Source organism: Amblyraja radiata, chromosome 21, assembly GCF_010909765.2.
Source record: "Amblyraja radiata isolate CabotCenter1 chromosome 21, sAmbRad1.1.pri, whole genome shotgun sequence".
NCBI classification, from domain to species: domain Eukaryota; kingdom Metazoa; phylum Chordata; class Chondrichthyes; order Rajiformes; family Rajidae; genus Amblyraja; species Amblyraja radiata.
In genome coordinates, this window is record NC_045976.1 from 28,462,231 (window position 1) to 28,481,219 (window position 18,989).

The 18,989-nt window shown below is 41.2% G+C and overlaps 1 protein-coding gene across 1 annotated transcript in view; it reads right to left on the reverse strand.

Moving 5' to 3' along the window:
- dnajc2 (DnaJ heat shock protein family (Hsp40) member C2) overlaps positions 1-18,989 on the reverse strand; it is a 45,536-nt gene that overhangs the window by 14,348 nt on the left and 12,199 nt on the right. The window contains exons 4-10 of the mRNA XM_033039872.1: positions 17,972-18,047; positions 14,688-14,786; positions 13,515-13,656; positions 12,265-12,345; positions 5,726-5,791; positions 1,718-1,809; positions 477-598 (exon numbers count right to left, since the gene is read on the reverse strand). Coding sequence (XP_032895763.1) covers positions 477-598; positions 1,718-1,809; positions 5,726-5,791; positions 12,265-12,345; positions 13,515-13,656; positions 14,688-14,786; positions 17,972-18,047 — 678 coding nt within the window. The remainder of the gene's footprint in view (positions 1-476; positions 599-1,717; positions 1,810-5,725; positions 5,792-12,264; positions 12,346-13,514; positions 13,657-14,687; positions 14,787-17,971; positions 18,048-18,989) is intronic.

Here is an 18,989-nt window from a genome sequence, read left to right on the forward strand (position 1 = left end):
GGAAATTCAAACCAGGACTTTCAGTGAACGGTGGGGCCCTGGGGAGTATTGTAGAGCAGCGGGATCTAGGAGGTTAACTGAAGGTAACATGGTTTCCCGAAAGTAGTGTTGCAGGTAGCTAAGGCGGTGAAGAAGGCATTTGACACATTGGCCTTCATCAGTCAAGGAAAAGAGTTTATAAGTTGGGACGTTATGTTACAGTTGTACAAGATGCTGGTGCAGCTGCACTTGGGAGTATTGTGTCTAGTTTGTTCACCCCGCTATAGTAAAGATGCCATTAAACTGGAAAGAGTGCAGAGAAAATGTTAAACATTTATTACATCATGGCCTATAAGATAATTTCGGGAAAGGAAATGTTTTCTCGCAGTTGACAGTTAAAGCATGGCATTCCCATGTTATCCTTTCAATTTAATAACAGAAATCAAATTGCAGCATTTTTTAAATGCAACCAGACTTCCTCAATTTTTAATCCTTACTTTTTCTTTTTCTTCTTGCTCTTTTCTTTTTGCCTCAGCTTTTGCCTTCTTCTCCGCTTCTTTTCTTGCTTTTTCTTCTTCTTTAAATTTTTTTATTCTAGGGTCACAATTGTATGCAGTGTCTGTAAAAGAAATCATCACAATAATGTCTTGGGTCTTGAGATTTTACATTGAGACCTTTGTGATATTCAGACCATCAATCACAATTAAATGCACCAAAGGCAAGAGTTAGGTCAACTCTACAAATTAATATTTAAAGACTGTTTATAGCTTAGATGGTCAAATAAAAATACACCCAATTAATTCGATCAGCCTATATTGTAACAATCAATGCTTTTAAATTGGGCAAAAATATTAGAATCATAGAACTTAGAAAAATAGGCAGAGTAGGCCACCCGGCCCTTCATGCCAGCACCACCATTCATTATGATCATGGCTGATCATCTTAAATCCGTACCCAGTTCCTGCTTTTTCCCCCATATCCCTTGATTTCTTTAGACCCAAGAGCTAAATCTAACTCTCCCTTGAAAACATCGTGAATTGGCTTCCACTGCCTTCTGTGGCAGAGAATTACACAGACTCACAACTATTTGGGTGAGAATGTTTTTCCTCATCTCAGTCCTAAATGGACATAGTAAATAACATAGCTTCATCAGTCTTTTAATCATCAGAAGCAAAGTACTTTGTTATACGACTTTCAATTGCACAGTCATCACTGAGTGAGTGGCTGACAATAGAAATAATGACAATACTGAAAATACAAAGTTACTAAGGAACTTGTGAACAGCATATGAAGACAACAGTCAAGGTTCAATGATCAACTCAATCTTTTGGGCTGGCACTGGTTGGAAAATTGTTACAGGATTATCAGAGCATTCCCAGTTCTTTGTTGAGCAATACATTTGCCCAATTTAGAATGCCTCACAGAAAAGAAAGTCTCAACAACAACAGAGTAGGTTCTGCATGTTGCATGGAGGTATCAGGCTAATAGTGCGAAAATGCCAATGTTCTAGAGGACCCACAAGAAATAAGGCTCTCATACAGTCAACCACTACTGTTCATACATTTCCTGAAATGTACCTTTCCCTAACATAGGAGAAAGCTAATTAGCTTTAGAACTAGCTCATTTTACTATACAATAGAAGTTTATAATATCAGATTTATTTCGAGCTAGAAGTAGAGAACTACTTAGCTATCCTATGTAGTAAATAATGGATTTGTTGTTCAAATACAAAACTTACCGACTAGTGTCCTTATTCTATTCATTTCTTCTTTTTTCCTTTGTGCACGAGCTGCTCTGTTCTGCTTCTCGATCCACTTTCTCTCATCTCGGCTGCAGATTAATAAATCACCAGAAAAATTAAGACTACATTACTGATCCTCTTTGATCCTCGAGTGAATTAGGGTGGTGCTCCAGGTTACGCTGAAATTGTACTGAAATGGTCCTCACTTTCCACCCCATCAGCCGTAGCATACAACATATAATCCTCTTACATTTTCGCCACCTCCAACTACTGGCCACATCTTCCCATCTCCACCCCTTTCTGCTTTCTGCAGAGACCGTTCCCGCCATAACTCATAGAAACATAGACATTAGGTGCAGGAGTAGGCCATTCGGCCCTTCGAGCCTGCACCGCCATTCAATATGATCATGGCTGATCATCCAACTCAGTATCCCGTACCTGCCTTCTCTCCATACCCTCTGATCCCCTTAGCCACAAGGGCCACATCTAACTCCCTCTTAAATATAGCCAATGAACTGGCCTCAACTACCCTCTGTGGCAGAGAGTTCCAGAGATTCACCACTCTCTGTGTGAAAAAAGTTTTTCTCATCTCGGTTTTAAAGGATTTCCCCCTTATCCTTAAGCTGTGACCCCTTGTCCTGGACTTCCCCAACATCGGGAACAATCTTCCTGCATCTAGCCTGTCCAACCCTTTAAGAATTTTGTAAGTTTCTATAAGATCCCCTCTCAATCTCCTAAATTCTAGAGAGTATAAACCAAGTCTATCCAGTCTTTCTTCATAAGACAGTCCTGACATCCCAGGAATCAGACTGGTGAACCTTCTCTGCACTCCCTCTATGGCAATAATGTCCTTCCTCAGATTTGGAGACCAAAACTGTACGCAATACTTCAGGTGTGGTCTCACCAAGACCCCGTACAACTGCAGTAGAACCTCCCTGCTCCTATACTCAAATCCTTTAGCTATGAAAGCTAACATACCATTCGCTTTCTTCACTGCCTGCTGCACCTGCATGCCTACTTTCAATGACTGGTGTACCATGACACCCAGGTCTCGCTGCATCTCCCCTTTTCCTAATCGGCCACCATTTAGATAATAGTCTGCTTTCCTGTTTTTGCCACCAAAATGGATAACCTCACATTTATCTACATTATACTGCATCTGCCAAACATTTGCCCACTCACCCAGCCTATCCAAGTCACCTTGCAGTCTCCTAGCATCCTCCTCACAGCTAACACTGCCCCCCAGCTTAGTGTCATCCGCAAACTTGGAGATATTGCCTTCAATTCCCTCATCCAGATCATTAATATATATTGTAAATAGCTGGGGTCCCCGCACTGAGCCTTGCGGTACCCCACTAGTCACTGCCCGCCATTGTGAAAAGGACCCGTTTACTACTACTCTTTGCTTCCTGTTTGCCAGCCAGTTCTCTATCCACATCAATACTGAACCCCCAATGCCGTGTGCTTTAAGTTTGTATACTAATCTCTTATGTGGGACCTTGTCGAAAGCCTTCTGGAAGTCTAGATACACCACATCCACTGGTTCTCCCCTATCCACGCTACTAGTTACATCCTCGAAAAATTCTATAAGATTCGTCAGACATGATTTAGTTTCGTAAATCCATGCTGACTTTGTCCAATGATTTCACCACTTTCCAAATGTGCTGCTATCCCATCTTTAATAACTGACTCTAGCAGTTTCCCCACTACCGATGTTAGACTAACTGGTCTGTAATTCCCCGTTTTCTCTCTCCCTCCCTTCTTAAAAAGTGGGGTTACGTTTGCTACCCGCCAATCCTCAGGAACTACTCCAGAATCTAAAGAGTTTTGAAAGATTATTACTAATGCATCCACTATTTCTGGAGCTACTTCCTTAAGTACTCTGGGATGCAGCCTATCTGGCCCTGGGGATTTATCGGCCTTTAATCCATTCAATTTACCCAACACCACTTCCCGACTAACCTGGATTTCACTCAATTCCTCCAACTCCTTTGACCCGCGGTCCCCTGCTATTTCCGGCAGATTATTTATGTCTTCCTTAGTGAAGGCGGAACCAAAGTAGTTATTCAATTGGTCCGCCATATCCTTGTTCCCCATGATCAACTCACCTGTTTCTGACTGCAATGGACCTACATTTGTTTTAACTAATCTTTCTTTTCACATATCTCCCTAGTCAATTCGTCCCTTCCCACCCAAACCACCCCCTCTCCAGATACATTTCCCTGCAACCGCAGGAGATGCAACACTTGTCCCTTTACCTCCCCCCTCGACTACATCCAAGGACCCAATCAGTCTTTCCAGGTGAGGCAGAGGTTCACTTGCACCTCCTCCAACCTCATCTACTGCATCCGCTGTTCCAGGCTTCTCTACATCGGCGATACAAAGTGCAGGCTCGGCGGTCGTTTCGTTGAACATTCCGCTCAATCCGTCGTAACCAACTTGATCGCCCGGTTGCTCAACACTTCAACTCCCACTCCCATTCCCAATCTGACTTTTCTGTCCTGGCCCTCCTCCATTGTCAGAATGAGGCCTAGCGCAAATTGGAGGAACAGCACCTCATATTTCGCTTGGGTAGTTTATTCTCCAGCGGTATGAACATTTACTTCTCTATTTTCAGATAGCCCTTGCGTTCTCCCTCTTCCCCAGTTCTCCTACAAGTCCTACTGTCTCCGCCCACTTTCTACCTTTCTCCCCTGCCCCCCCCCATCAGTCTGAAGAAGGGTCTTGACCCAAAACGTCATCCATTCCTTCTCTCCATAGATGGCGTCTCACCTGCTGATTTTCTTCAGCATTGTGTCTTTGCTGCCTGACATGCTGAGTTACTCCAACATTTTGCATTGTTCCTTGGTAAACCAGCATCTGCAGTTCCTTATTTCTAATATTTAATGGTCTGTTTTTCATTGAGGCATAGAGCTGTGCAGCGTGGCAACAGTCCATTCGGCCCAGCTTGTCCATGCTGACAAGTCGTCATTCTGGACTAGTTCCATTTGCTCCATATTCCTCTAAACCGTTCCCACCCATATATCTATCCAAATATCCTAAATCAAATTAAAAATGTATCTTGCAACTTTAGAAAACCTCTGTAATTATTGTCAATTAGATTGGCAAGTGGAGGCGAGCTTTGGAACAGTGAGAATAAGTTATAACTGATTAATGATGATGAGGCAGGGAGAATGCAAACCAATTATAACTGATTAGTGAGCTATGCAAGATCAGAAAATTATATTCGATTAGTGATGGTGTACGAGAGCAGAAGTGATAAGAATAGTTTGAAAGTGGGAAAGTGAAATCATTATAATCATTATAAAGTAGAGACAGATGGGAAGAACAGACTAAATTCGATTAGTGATGGTGAAGGGAGATGGGGGTGAGCAGATTGTAATTGATTATTGATGAAAAGAGGGTAGGACAAAGAACCATATATGATTAGTGGTAGAGAGGTATTGTAGGAAGTCGATGCGATCAATTAATGATGGGGCAGTCTTGAATTTAATTAGAATCAATTAATGGAAATGTGGATGAAGTAATAAGAACACAGGCAATTGAAATCAATTAGCAATGGACAGAGGGATGAGCATGAGAAGATTATAATTGCTGGGACAACATGAGAACATAAGAAATTATAATTATTAGTGTTGGAAGAGGGGGATAAGTGCTAATGCAGATGTAATGAGAACTGATTATAATTTAATACTGATGGAGAGAGAATTGTGTAAGAACCGAGGCAATTATTGGTAAATTATACCGAGAGGGAGGGATTGCAACCAGCAAAGGAGGTTGTGAGAACAGATACAACCAGCAGGTTGTTACCAGGACTTGAGGCATTGAGTTATAAGGCGAGGCTGGTGCAATGTTTCCTGGAGTGTGTGAGGCTTATAAACAAAGCTCAAGAAAGTTAGTTTGGATAAACAATTAGATCTGCTTAACAGAGGATTTGCATACATTTTTCTGAACAAGACTGAAAAATATTGACTAAAACTAATGAATGAATGAAATATTACATACCACTCCGCTTTTTCTTTCTCTTCTTCGTCCAAGTAAGAAAATTCCCGCCAGGAGTCAAAATTATACCTAAAGAATGTTGAGTATTGACAATAAAGCACACAAAATATAAACCAAACATGTATACCAAAATCTATTTGTAAAGTGTCAAAATAAAATTGAAATTCAACTTAACAACACAGATGTTTAAAGCTCTCAACCACACATCTAGTTAACAATGACAACACTCGGAATTTCAACTGGAATGCCTGTGGTCTGAAAAATATTCTAGACTTTGTCATGGAAAGAGATCGCCAAGCAAACAAGAAAAAGATTAAAGGATATACTCAAAGCCTCCTTGAAGAAATACATCCGCAAAGAACTTCCAACAAATGTATCCAACATGATTTCCCCCCAATAAAACAACATTAACTTGGTTTGATTGCATTAGCTTCTCTAACAGACTAATTATTTATTCCTTGATTATAGACTCCAGTATCTTACAAATAGGTGTTAAGCTAACTAGCCTAAAACAGTTTCACATCTCCCCCCCCCCCCCTGATAAACCAACCAATGACTTTAATATCTCTGCAGCATCTTATTTTAATACCCATGGATGCAGGCCATAAGTCTTCCCAACTCAAGCCCTTTGTGATAGAGATCATTACAAGTTCTTCCATGCTATTTGAAATTTCTGTTACCTTTGAGATATTTGTAGTCTCCTTCATATATAACCATATAACAATTACAGCACGGAAACAGGCCATCTCGGCCCTTCTAGTCCGTGCCGAACACGTATTCTCCCCTAGTCCCATCTACCTGCACGCAGACCATAACCCTCCATTCCTTTCCCGTCCATATAACTATCCAATTCATTTTTAAATGATAAAATCGAACCTGCCTCCACCACCTTCACTGGAAGCTCATTCCACACAGCTACCACTCTCTGAGTAAAGAAGTTCCCCCTCATGTTACCCCTAAACTTCTGTCCCTTAATTCTCAAGTCATGTCCTCTTGTTTGAATCTTCCCTACTCTCAGTGGGAAAAGCTTATCCACATCAACTCTGTCTATCCCTCTCATCATTTTAAAGACCTCTATCAAGTCCCCCCTTAACCTTCTGTGCACCAAAGAATAAAGACCTAACTTGTTCAACCTTTCTCTGTAACTTAGTTGCTGAAACCCAGGCAACATTCTAGTAAATCTCCTCTGTACTCTCTCTATTTTGTTGACATCCTTCCTATAATTAGGCGACCAAAATTGTACACCATACTCCAGAATTGGCCTCACCAATGCCTTGTACAATTTTAACATTACATCGCAACTTCTATACTCAATGCTCTGATTTATAAAGGCCAGCACACCAAAAGCTTTCTTTACCACCCTATCTACATGAGATTCCACCTTCAGGGAACTATGCACAGTTATTCCTAGATCCCACTGTTCTACTGCATTCCTCAATTTGTTACCATGTACGTCCTATTTTGATTTGTCCTGCCAAGATGTAGCACCTCACACTTATCAGCATTAAACTCCATCTGCCATCTTTCAGCCCACTCTTCCAACTGGCATAAATCTCTCTGTAGACTTTGAAAATCTACTTCATTATCCACAACACCACCTATCTTAGTATCATCTGCATACTTACTAATCCAATTTACCACACCATCATCCAGATCATTGATGTACATGACAAACAACAGTGGACCCAACACAGATCCCTGTGGCACCCCACTAGTCACTGGCCTCCAACCTGACAAACAGCCATCCACCATTATTCTCGGGCATCTCCCATTCAGCCACTGTTGAATCCATCTTGCTACTCCACCATTAATACCCAACAATTGAACCTTCTTAACCAACCTTCCATGAGGAACCTTGTCAAAGGCCTTACTGAAGTCCATATATACAACATCCACTGCTTTACCCTCATCAATTTCTCGAGTAACCTCTTCAGAAAATTCAAGAAGATTAGTCAAACATGACCTTCCAGGCACAAATCCATGTTGACTGTTCCTAATCAGACCCTGTTTATCCAGATGCTTATATATATTATCTCTAAGTATCCTTTCCATTAATTTGCCCACCACTGACGTCAAACTAACAGGTCTATAATTGCTAGGTTTACTCTTAGAACCCTTTTTAAACAATGGAACAACATGCGCAGTACGCCAATCCTCCGGCACTATTCCCGTTTCTAATGACATTTGAAATATTTCTGTCATAGCCCCTGCTATTTCTACACTAACTTCCCTCAATGTCCTAGGGAATATCTTGTCCGGACCTGGAGACTTATCCACTTTTATATTTCTCAAAAGTGTCAGTACTTCCTCTTCTTTGAATCTCATAGTTTCCATAGCTACTCTACTTGTTTCCCTTACCTCACATAATTCAATATCCTTCTCCTTGGTGAATACCGAAGAAAAGAAATTGTTCAATATCTCCCCCATCTCTTTTGGCTCTGCAGATAGCTGTCCACTCTGACTCTCTAATGGACCAATTTTATCCCTCGTTATCCTTTTGCTATTAATATAGCTGTAGAAACCCTTTGGATTTACTTTCACCTTACTTGCCAAAGCAAACTCATATCTTCTTTTAGCTTTTCTAATTTCTTTCTTAAGATTCTTTTTACATTCTTTATACTCCTCAAGCACCTCATTTACTCCATGCTGCCTATAATTATTGTAGATCTCTCTCTTTTTCCGAACCAAGTGTCCAATTTCCCTTGAAAACCATGGCTCTTTAAAATTTTTACTATTTCCTTTCAACCGAACAGGGACATAAAGATTCTGTACGCTTAAAATTTCACCTTTAAATGTCCTCCATTTCTCTTCCACATCTTTCCCATAAAACAAAATGTCCCAATTTACTCCTTTTAAATCCTTTCGCATCTCCTCAAAGTTAGCCTTTCTCCAATCAAAAATCTCAACCCTAGGTCCAGTTCTGACCCTCTCCATAATTATATTGAAACTAATGGTATTGTGATCACTGGATCCAAACTGTTCCCCAACGCATACCTCTGCCACCTGACCCGTCTCATTTCCTAACAGGAGGTCCAGCACCGCCCCTTCTCTAGTAGGTGCCTCTATGTATTGCTGCAAAAAACTATCCTGCACACATTTAAAAAAATCCAAACCATCCAGCCCATTTACAGAATGTGTTTCCCAGTCTATGTGTGGAAAATTGAAATCTCCCACAATCACTACCTTGTGCTTACTACTAATATCTGCGATCTCCTTACATATTTGCTCTTCCAATTCTCGCTCCCCATTTGGTGGTCTATAATACACCCCTATAGGTGTTGCTACCCCTTTCCCATTTCTCAGTTCCACCCAAATAGCCTCCCTAGACGATCCCTCTAATCTATCCTGCCAAAGCACTGCTGTAATATCTTCCCATCATGAAGACTATTGCAAAATGTTGGTTTAAATTATCTGTTTAAGAAAGAACTGCAATGGCTGGAAAAATCAAAGGCAGACAAAAATGCTGGAGAAACTCAGCAGGTGAGGCAGCATCTGTGGAGTGAAGGAAAAGGTGACGTTTCGGGTCAAGGCCCTTCTTCAGATTGATGGGGGGAATGAAAGGAAGAGGCAGAGACACTGGGCTATGGGAGAGCTGGGAAGGGGAGGGGAAGGACTACCTGAAAGGGGAGGTCAATGTTCATACCACACGGGTGTAAACTACCCAAGCGAAATAATAGGTGCTGCTCCTCCAATTTGCGGTGGGACTCACTCTGGCCATGGAGGAGGCCTAGGACAGAAAGGTCGGATTCGGAATGGGAGGGGGAGTTGAAGTGCTGAGCCACCGGGAGATTAGGTTGGTTATTGCAAACTGAGCGGAGGGGTTGGGCAAAGCGATCGCCAAGCCTGCGCTTGGTCTCACCGATGTAGAGCAGTTGACACCTGGAACAGCGGATACAATAGATGAGGTTGGAGGAGGTGCAGGTGAACCTCTGCCTCACCTGGAAAAACTGCTTGGGTCCTTGGATGGAGTCGAGGGAGGAGGTTAAGCGACAAGTGTAGCATTTCCTGCGATTGCAAGGGAAAGTACCCGGGGAGGGGGTGGTTTGGGTGGGAAGGGACGAATTGACCAGGGAGTTATGGAGGGAACGGTCTCTGCAGAAAGCTGAAAGGGGAGGAGATGGGAAGATGTGGCCAGTGGTGGGATCCCGTTGGAGGTGGCAAAAATGTCGGAGGATTATATGTTGTATGTGACGGCTGGTAGGGTGGAAGGTGAGGGCAAGGCGAACTCTGTCCTTGTTACGAGTGGGGGGGGGGATGGGGAGTGAGAACGGAGCTACGGGATATAGAGGAGACAATCATAATTTAGGGGGGTAAAGTTGCCTATTCCTTGTTTTGTTTTTTAAGGATACAACAGAGTCAGCTTATTATATTTACAACTGTTAAATCCATGGTGTTTAAAATAATTAGCTTTACTCCAAAATGCAATAGTATCTCATATATAGGTACTAAACTTAAGCATAAGGGTCACATCTAAAACAGAATCAGTGGAACAGTAGATTTTTTAATTTTCAATTTCTGCAAATTGCAAAGGAATAGATTAGCTTGGTGTGTACATAAAAATAAAATCATGGATCAAACTTACTAATTTGGGATCTCTTTTGATTTTGCCCATTTCCACATTATGCGACAAACTGTTAAAATTTCTTCCTTTGAACACTTTTGCAACAGCATGATGTCACACTACAAGTTAATGCTGTAATTGTGTGATTAGCATACGATGATCATGTGAACTCATTTCTCAAATAGCTGCCACCATTTAGAAAACAATATAGAAGCATCTGCAATTTTGTCAATATTTAGGAAACAAGCGAACACTGGAGCGGAATCTCCAGCAGGGATTTGATATAATGGTTCTGAAGAGTTTCAGAGTTTTAATTGAAATTGATTAAATCTTGAAGAGTTCAGATTGAGAAAATAAAGAGCAATTGTTTCCAGGGCCTTAATGTCAGCAATGAAAAGACAGAGATTTAAGATTATTGGCAACATTAAAAAGACTATTTTTAACCAGAACATCCTAGGATTTGCCATGCACAGTGCTGGCTACAGATTCAATGGAATCTTTCAAAAAATGTAATACGTGAATGAAACCATTGCTGGCTGTGGAGAAAGAACTAGTAATTTACGTACCCAATTGATTTACAATTCAGAGCAGCTGGCAAATATTGAAAAGGCTACGTAGCCTCTTTAAATTGTATTATGAAAAAATAAATAAGAACGTAAGTTAAATGCTTATCGTGTTTTAACCGGGAAAATGGAGCAGCCAGATTGCACAGAAGAGCAGCCACCAACAGCACTGAAGAGTACAGGCCACAGAGCAAAACATGTGCACCTGGATACAATAGAAAATTTAAAGCTCCAATTTGTTCTTGCGCAAATATTGTCTGAATAACATCAAAAATTGAATCTACCAACCAGCAGATAAATAAATTAGGCTGGTGTTTGCATTAAAGAAAATCATGGATCAAATTTACTAATTTGGGGTAACTTTTGATTTTGCCTGCTTCAAAGTTCAAGTTGAAATATTGATGACACTACAAAATGTAATCTCATACAATATTACAGGATGGGAGAGAGAGAGACCAGTGCAAAGTTTGTGGACAGATTAATGGAAGTTTAATTAAGTGGTTAAATTACAAGGTGACCTCCTATGGATTACATGCCAAAATGGTCACGTTACTGATCTTGTAATCATGAAGGCTGAACTAATAATCCCGAGATACAAGTTCAATTTTCATCATAATAGTTGTTGACTATACAAATGTCATAAAAAGCAAACATTAGCAAGTGAGAAACTACTGTTTGTAATTATAAATCCATTCATTTACAGAAAGCCTATATTTTGTGCCATCGGTAAAGTTTAATACCTAACACTCTATTCCATAATTAAAATATGAACTGATGAGACCACAAACAGATTTGACATCTGTTGCATATGTGCCCACTATCAATACTCTATCAACCCATCCAGGAAATTGGCTGAGTAAGCAATTTACTTATCTCTTGTGCTTCAAGTTCATTAAAGGGTTGAGCAAAACAAACTGCAAGAGGAACTCAGCATCTATTGAGGGAAATAGGCAGGCTATATATTGGATCAGAAATGTTTCAGGTTTGGTCTTTTCTTTCATATATGTCACCTTATCTACTGAGTTTCTCCAGCAGTTTGTTTTTTTTTGCTCAAGATTCCAGCAGCTGTATAAAGTCTCCAGTCTTTAAGAAATAGTTAACTCTTAATTGCTCACTGAAATATTCCTGCAAGCTACACAGTTCAAGGCCAATTATTTAGGGATAATAAAATTTTAGACTTGCGAATGAATAAAAATCTAGCCATCCAATTTCTCATCATTGATGGTGAATCTTTCAGTCATTTGGAGCTTATACTGTTGGACCCACTTGTGAAATCCTTCTCTCAAAATCCTTTTGTTTTGATAAAATAATTTTAAAAGAGACATTCTGTAACAAAGGTCACTGTATGAATAGTAATACAATGTTTTTCTGAATGAAGGCATGTGAAATACAAGGCATTGGGAAACAATGAAACTTACCAGAATGAATAAAATGCATCTATTTCTTCAATGGAAGAATTCAAATCGCCCAGCGTTGGAACATGTTTATTTTTAGACCACCTATGAATAATATTTGCATTTTTCATAATTAAATGTTAAATAAGCACACTACAAAATCTTATGTACTACAAAGGAAATAAAAATAAACAGCTTTCCATAAGGTCCAATTGAATATGCCAAATAAAAATGTGAAAAATGAAAACTGAATGAAGTGTACAGGAATCGATGTACAAGAAACCTATTGTATAATACATGAGCAGAGTTTAGAAAACGTGTGGTAAAACTAATTTGAAATGACAAATAAACATCATGGCCACATGGCAAAATTATACATAGTTTATTATGGTTCATGAGCCATTTAACAAAATTTAGTGAACCTATTCAAATGTGTTTTTACATTAAAAATAGATCATCACAGGCATAAGCCTGACAAAATACACTGAATAGATGGAAAACCTTTTACAGATCAACGTTATCAATTGTCTGGTGTGTTTTTTAATTCACTCCAAAGACAGACAGGTTTGTAGTTTCATTGGCTAGTTATAATTTTAAATTGTCCCTAGTGTGTGTAGGATAGTGTTAGTGTGCGGGGATCGCTGGTCGGTGCGGACTCGGTGGGCCGAAGGGCCTGTTTCCGCGCTGTATCATTAAACTAAATTAGATCCAACCAAGGCATGTAAAATTGCCACAAAATGCCGGAGTAACTCAGGCAACATCTCTGGAGAGAAGGAATTGGTGACGTTTCATGCTGAAGAAGGATCTCGACCTGAAACATTACCCATTCCTTCTCTCCAGAGATGCTGCCTATCTCGCTGAGTTACTCCGGCATTTTGTGTCCATCTTCGTTGTACACCAGCATCTGCAGTTCCTTCCTTCACATGTAAAATTGCAACAGTGCAGTCTGCTATAAATGTTTTTGATATTGCAAAAGGGGATTACTAAGGGTTAACAAGCCATTGCAAATACAAACTACAACTCCTGACAATCTGTACCAATGTAACAACAGCCCAATCTCCCAACAGCAGAACTCCAAGCCTTCGAAAATGAAACTGCTGTTTTCGACTAGGTAGAACTACTTTAATGTATAATTTCATTCCAAATTTTGAAAGAGAATTCATGCAGCGGTGCCAGTTTTGGATTGTGATTATAGCACTATAGCCAAATAATTCTTTAGATTTAAATTAGTTTAAAATTGTCCACAATTGAGTATACAGATATTTTCTCCTCACCTGGCATTCCGTTCAAAGGCTGCTTGAAACACCTCGATGAAGTTCTCTTTTGCTTCATTTTTAGAAGGTATTGAATTTTCAAAAGTGGGATCCACACTGTCGAATGCTCGACGTTTCAATGGATCAGACAATATTTCGTTGGCTAAAAATAGGAAAACGCTATTAATGAAAGAAATAGTGCAAGAGATACAAGATACATTTATTTGTCACATGTGCCAGTTGACACAGTGAAATGTGATCACCATACAATAAAATAAAGAACACAACACACGATAGAGTTCAACATAAAACATCCCCACACAGCAGAATCAAAAGTTTCCCACTGTGAGGGAAGGCACCAAAGTCAATCACCTTCCTTTGATGAGCCCTCCGCAGTTGCCGCTACGGGCAACCCGCCGCTCAGGCCCACTCGCCGGGATGTTGGCACTCCGACGTCGGAACGGGAGGCCAACCTCAGCGGCTTGGACCTCCAAAACAGCCGCTTCCCACCGGAGTCCGCAGCTCCCGACGTCCCCAGGCTGCGCCAGGCGGAGATTCAATGCTGTCGGCCCTCGGCAAAGGGCCCCAGGACTCCGCGATGTCAGTCAGCGCCGCCCGCGCTGGGAGCTTCGCAACCACAGCTCCACGATGTTGGAGCAGCGGCCCAAAGCTCCGGAGCTTCAAACGGCAAACCAAGTGGGTATTGCCCACTACACGGTGAATCCAGCGCCGCGCCGCCGCTGCCAAAGCTCTGGTCCGGTCCCCGGTAGTAAAGGCTGCGCCAATCCATATGGTAGGCCACGAGGTGGGGAGGTGAGGAAGCGACTCGGAGAAATAGTCGCATCCTCGCCAGGAAGCGACTGGGAAACGGTTTCCCCCTTACCCCCCCCCCCTCCCCCGTATAGAAAAACGAAAGTATCCCCAAAACAAAACTGTTTAGACAAACTAAAATTAAAAAAAGATAGGAAAAAACGGACAGGCTGTAGGCAGAGGCGCCTTCAATGCAGCGCCCCCTAGCGATACCCTAGCACGTGCCTTCCATCCGCAATTAAACCTCCCAACGGATGAATTGTCTCATCTCTTTCCATCACAATTGTACTTTAAATGTTGAGCTTCCTCCACTCCAACCCCCACAATTTGATTTTCTTTTCTTTACAGCACCAAGTAGGGACCACACGCCAATTTAATTCTTACCTTTTGTAATACATGTAAAATAATCATTGTCTCCTTCCCCTATTTGTTCTCCAGCTGCTTTCCTTTTATCAGGGTGATGTTTCAATACCATGGTTTTATCTAAAAGAAAACACAGTGGCTTAAGCTTGATTACTTATGTCTGATACATTTCTGAGAAGTTTTCATTTTAAGGACCCAGCATAGAGACTGCATTTAGAATCCTGAATTGATCAAGTTCTCATGGTCTGTCCACTGTGTCAATCGTACATACATCAGGAGGGATTAACTTTTCTCCCTCTGTTTAATTGGCTTCCATTCTAATTAGCATAATTAATTTTGTAGCTCTCCTATCAAATACGATTCAGAGATTTTAACTTAAAAATATCACAAATAGATGGTTACGGAGCTTTTAATAAATTAATTCCATGAGAAATCATAATGAGCTTCTAGAACAGGGGTCGGCAACCTACGGCCCACGGGCCTGATCTGGTCCATAACCCGAAAACATCCGGTCCGCAGGCATTTTTTTTTTCCCTGAGGACTTCCGTCATCTAGCCTGTGTGTGTGAAACCTCGGATTAGGAGCTGAGTCAGCGCCTCCAACAGTGGTTGCGTTGACGACTGGGGTCGGGCCCCATGTGAGTGATGGGGAGATCCTCCAGGTTCTCGCTGTAAACACAAACCTCCCGAAGTTCAGCCTGTCCGAGGGGGTTCGCCTCGGGAATCACAACAAGCGCTTTCCCTGGGAGGTGGGCTCCTGCTTCGGGCAGCTGAAGCCAGCCCTGTGCGTGTGGATTGAGGTGTGAATGCGTGAGACACTGAAGCAACACCGGTTGCGCGACTCGCACGGTGGCCAGAGGGTTGCTATCAATCACTCGCTATCAGGCGGCAGTCTCCGGCTTCTCCCGTTGGATCGAGGCGAGGTGGGGGAGGGGGAATTTGTTTGAAAGAACTTCTTCACCCTCCCCTCCTTCTCGGGTTTCTGTCAGCTGCTGCGCCGATCCCCTGGCGGGACACTGGAGGCACGGCCCAGAGAAGGACAGGCTTGGCACCAGCAGACTCGACTCTATTCTGCTCCACTCCGCAAAGCCAGTGAGCGCCTCGCACAATCTCTCCTTCCACCGATCTTTAAACCCTGCAGCCCCGAAGTTCCTTTGGAGCGGATAAGATGTGATCTGCCATCCGCTCACAGACATGGGTCCTGGCCTCTATGCAGAACAAGGTTGCTGACCCCTGTTCTAGAATAACAGCAAATGCTTGGCTTAACAGATTTCAGTTGTGGGTGCATGCAATTATATAGAAATTATGTTTTTTATTTGAAGTATACTTGCATAAATTTGAGTTATTTACCATTCTTTTCTTTACATATTTGTTTAAATTAGGGGTTTTCAACATCTATAAACTCTAAAAGCTGTCAAATTCACAAATAATCTGTTCAACCTGGTACAGTCTGTGCAAGTTTCTAACATTGTATTTCTGCTGCATTACACTAATAAATTGAAAGACATAGCAAGTGACATTCACCATTTACCACTCAACAGCTTACGTCATGCTTTGATAGGACAGGTAAGCAGTTAGAGTGCTTATTATTAGGAATAGGATCCCATACACAAACATACGAGAAAGGTGCATTTGAATATAGATGTCAATTACACTTAAAGTCATAGTTTGGAAGAATCAATAATATATTTTTGGATTTATGACCATCCCCAGTGCCTGATCGAGCTGAACAGTACTGCCAATGAAATTATTAAATACATTATAAACTCTTACCAATTTCTACAGATGCATCATAGAAAGCATCCTATGGGGATGCATCACAGCTTAGTTTGGCGACAGCTCTGCACAAGTCTGCGAGGAATTTCAGAGAGCTGAGGATGCAGCCAAGTACATCAAACAAACCAGCCCCCCACCCCCCCATCCAATTCATTTGCACGTCACATTGTCTTGGGAAAGCACCCAACATTATCAAGGACCACTTGCACCCATGTCATTCCTCTTCTCCCCTCTCTCATCGGGCAGAAGATACATATGCTTGAAAGCAGTCTGACAAATTCAAAAAACAGCTTCTTCTTCACCATCGTAATCAAGCTATTGTACAGATCTCTCATAAACAAAGAATGTCATCCAAATCCTATCTCATTGACTATTTTCCCACTTGGGATAAATAAAGTTGTATCATATTTTATCGTTTTTGACCTGCACTTTCTCTGCAGCTGTAACATTTTAACATTATGTTCTGTACTCAGTTTTTATGTTTGCACTATATCTGTTGTACTTGTGTATGGCTTGTTTATACTCATGCATGGTATAATTTGACTGGATAATGCGCGCACACACACAATTCTGTACTATATCTTGCAACACGTGACAATAATAAACCAACACGTTTGTGCACGTATTATCCATTGGTGGCAAATTATCATGAAGTGACTCTCACTAATGTTTTATCAACTTTAGATGAAGTCAGGATGTCATACAAATGACTATGATATAAAATTATTCCCAAAAAGCCTTCAAATAATTTTATTTTCACTCAGTTAGGAAAGCGTGAACAGCTATCGTGTTCACAAAACCTGGAGAAACTGAAATTTCTGTGTTATGTATAAATAAATCTGAGATTAACAGGGCTGCCTTTACGTGTGCAATAGCTACAGAAACTGTAGGGTGGGAGTGGACATGTGATTAAACAATTTTTTTTAGAAACCTGTGTCCAAAGTGTATCATACCATCTTTAACTTTATGAAAATAGCAATACAATGTCTGTCCCTCCACTCTTTCAGATCCAATTAGCCCAATAAAGGGCACCAAGATATTTCTTCTCACCTTTCCAGCAATTGCAATGCAAAATAAAAATCAGCATATCAAACCATAAAGAGAAAGTTTGAGTGCCTGCACTACTGAATCCTGGGAACAATTTCAGGGCAATAACATCAAGATATAAAAATATTTAATTGAATCGCTTCCACGTTATTAAATCAAATAGCACCATAAACAGGAGCAGGAATTGGTTGTTTAGCCCCTCAAACATGTGCTACCATTCAACTAGGATACGGCTGACCAAATACCATCGTCCAACTCTAACCTCATATACTCACTTTAATATGCAAAAATCTAACGATTTCTGTTTCAATCACTATCAAACAATAAATATAGCATCAAGAATACAGGTAAAGCCATTTCCCTCTAGATTAACTATCTAAAAACTTTTCAGATTACATTTAAATTCCATGAAACACATCAAATAGTACAATAACAAAAGGGATTCTAAAAGAGTGAATCCTCAGCTCATGGAAAAATACTTACGAGCAGACTTGATTTGTCTCTGTGTTGCTTTGTACCTCAACTGTCGTAGCCCAAGAACAGCATAATGATCTTGATTCTGGAAAAGGAACAAAAATTTAGCCAAAGAAATATAGAGATTTGTGATTAATTCCTTGATAAACTATGTCATCACTCCCTGGCATTTAATACCTGACTGTTTTCCTAATGCTCTACAGGTACACAGAAACCTTTGCTAATTAAAAACAGAAAATGCATATGTTCTGATAAAGGATAAATGCAAAATGATTTTTGGGTCTCTTTTCTCAGACACTGCCTGACTGCTGAATTTTAGTGTTTTCGATTTTCAGTATTGGTGATTTTTATTTTTGTAAACTTTTACTACTTTTATGGCAGCACAGAAATTATTTCCACCAGATATCCTACATTTCAAGTGTTTTTAATGTGCAGAAACAATTTATCAGCATCTAATTCCTTCATACACTTTTTATTTACTCTTGGTCACCACACTTCCCCTTCTCAATGCACAAAATGCGACTCATTTCCAACTTTTCCTTGTTCCTATGAAGGTTAGCGACCTGAAACATTAACTGTTTCTCTCTCCAAAGACGGATGTCTTCAGATTTTCTAGTACAGGTGCACAACCTTTTATCCGAAAGCCTTGGGACCAGACACTTCTCGGATCTCGGAATTTTTCGGATTTCCGAATGGAAGATATTTAGCGTAGATTAGGTAGGTAGCGCGGGCGGCTTGAAAAGTCTGGAGCGTCTGCCTCCTCCCCGGAGAATCATTGTAAATCATTGCTCAAATGTTAGTCAGTTAGTTTGGAGAGATTTTATGTGGTGGGGGGGGGTGAAGGGGGAAACTTTAATTCTTAGTCCCCTACCTGGTCGGAGAGGCGGGGAGCGGGCAATGCCTTACCGGGTCGCCGAGCAGTAAGCTCCGGAGCGCTGTGGTCGCCGACTCCAAACATCGCGGAGCTGGGGGCTGCGGGCGGCGCCGGTTGGAGCTCCGACCCCGGCAACTCTACCCCTGGCTGCGC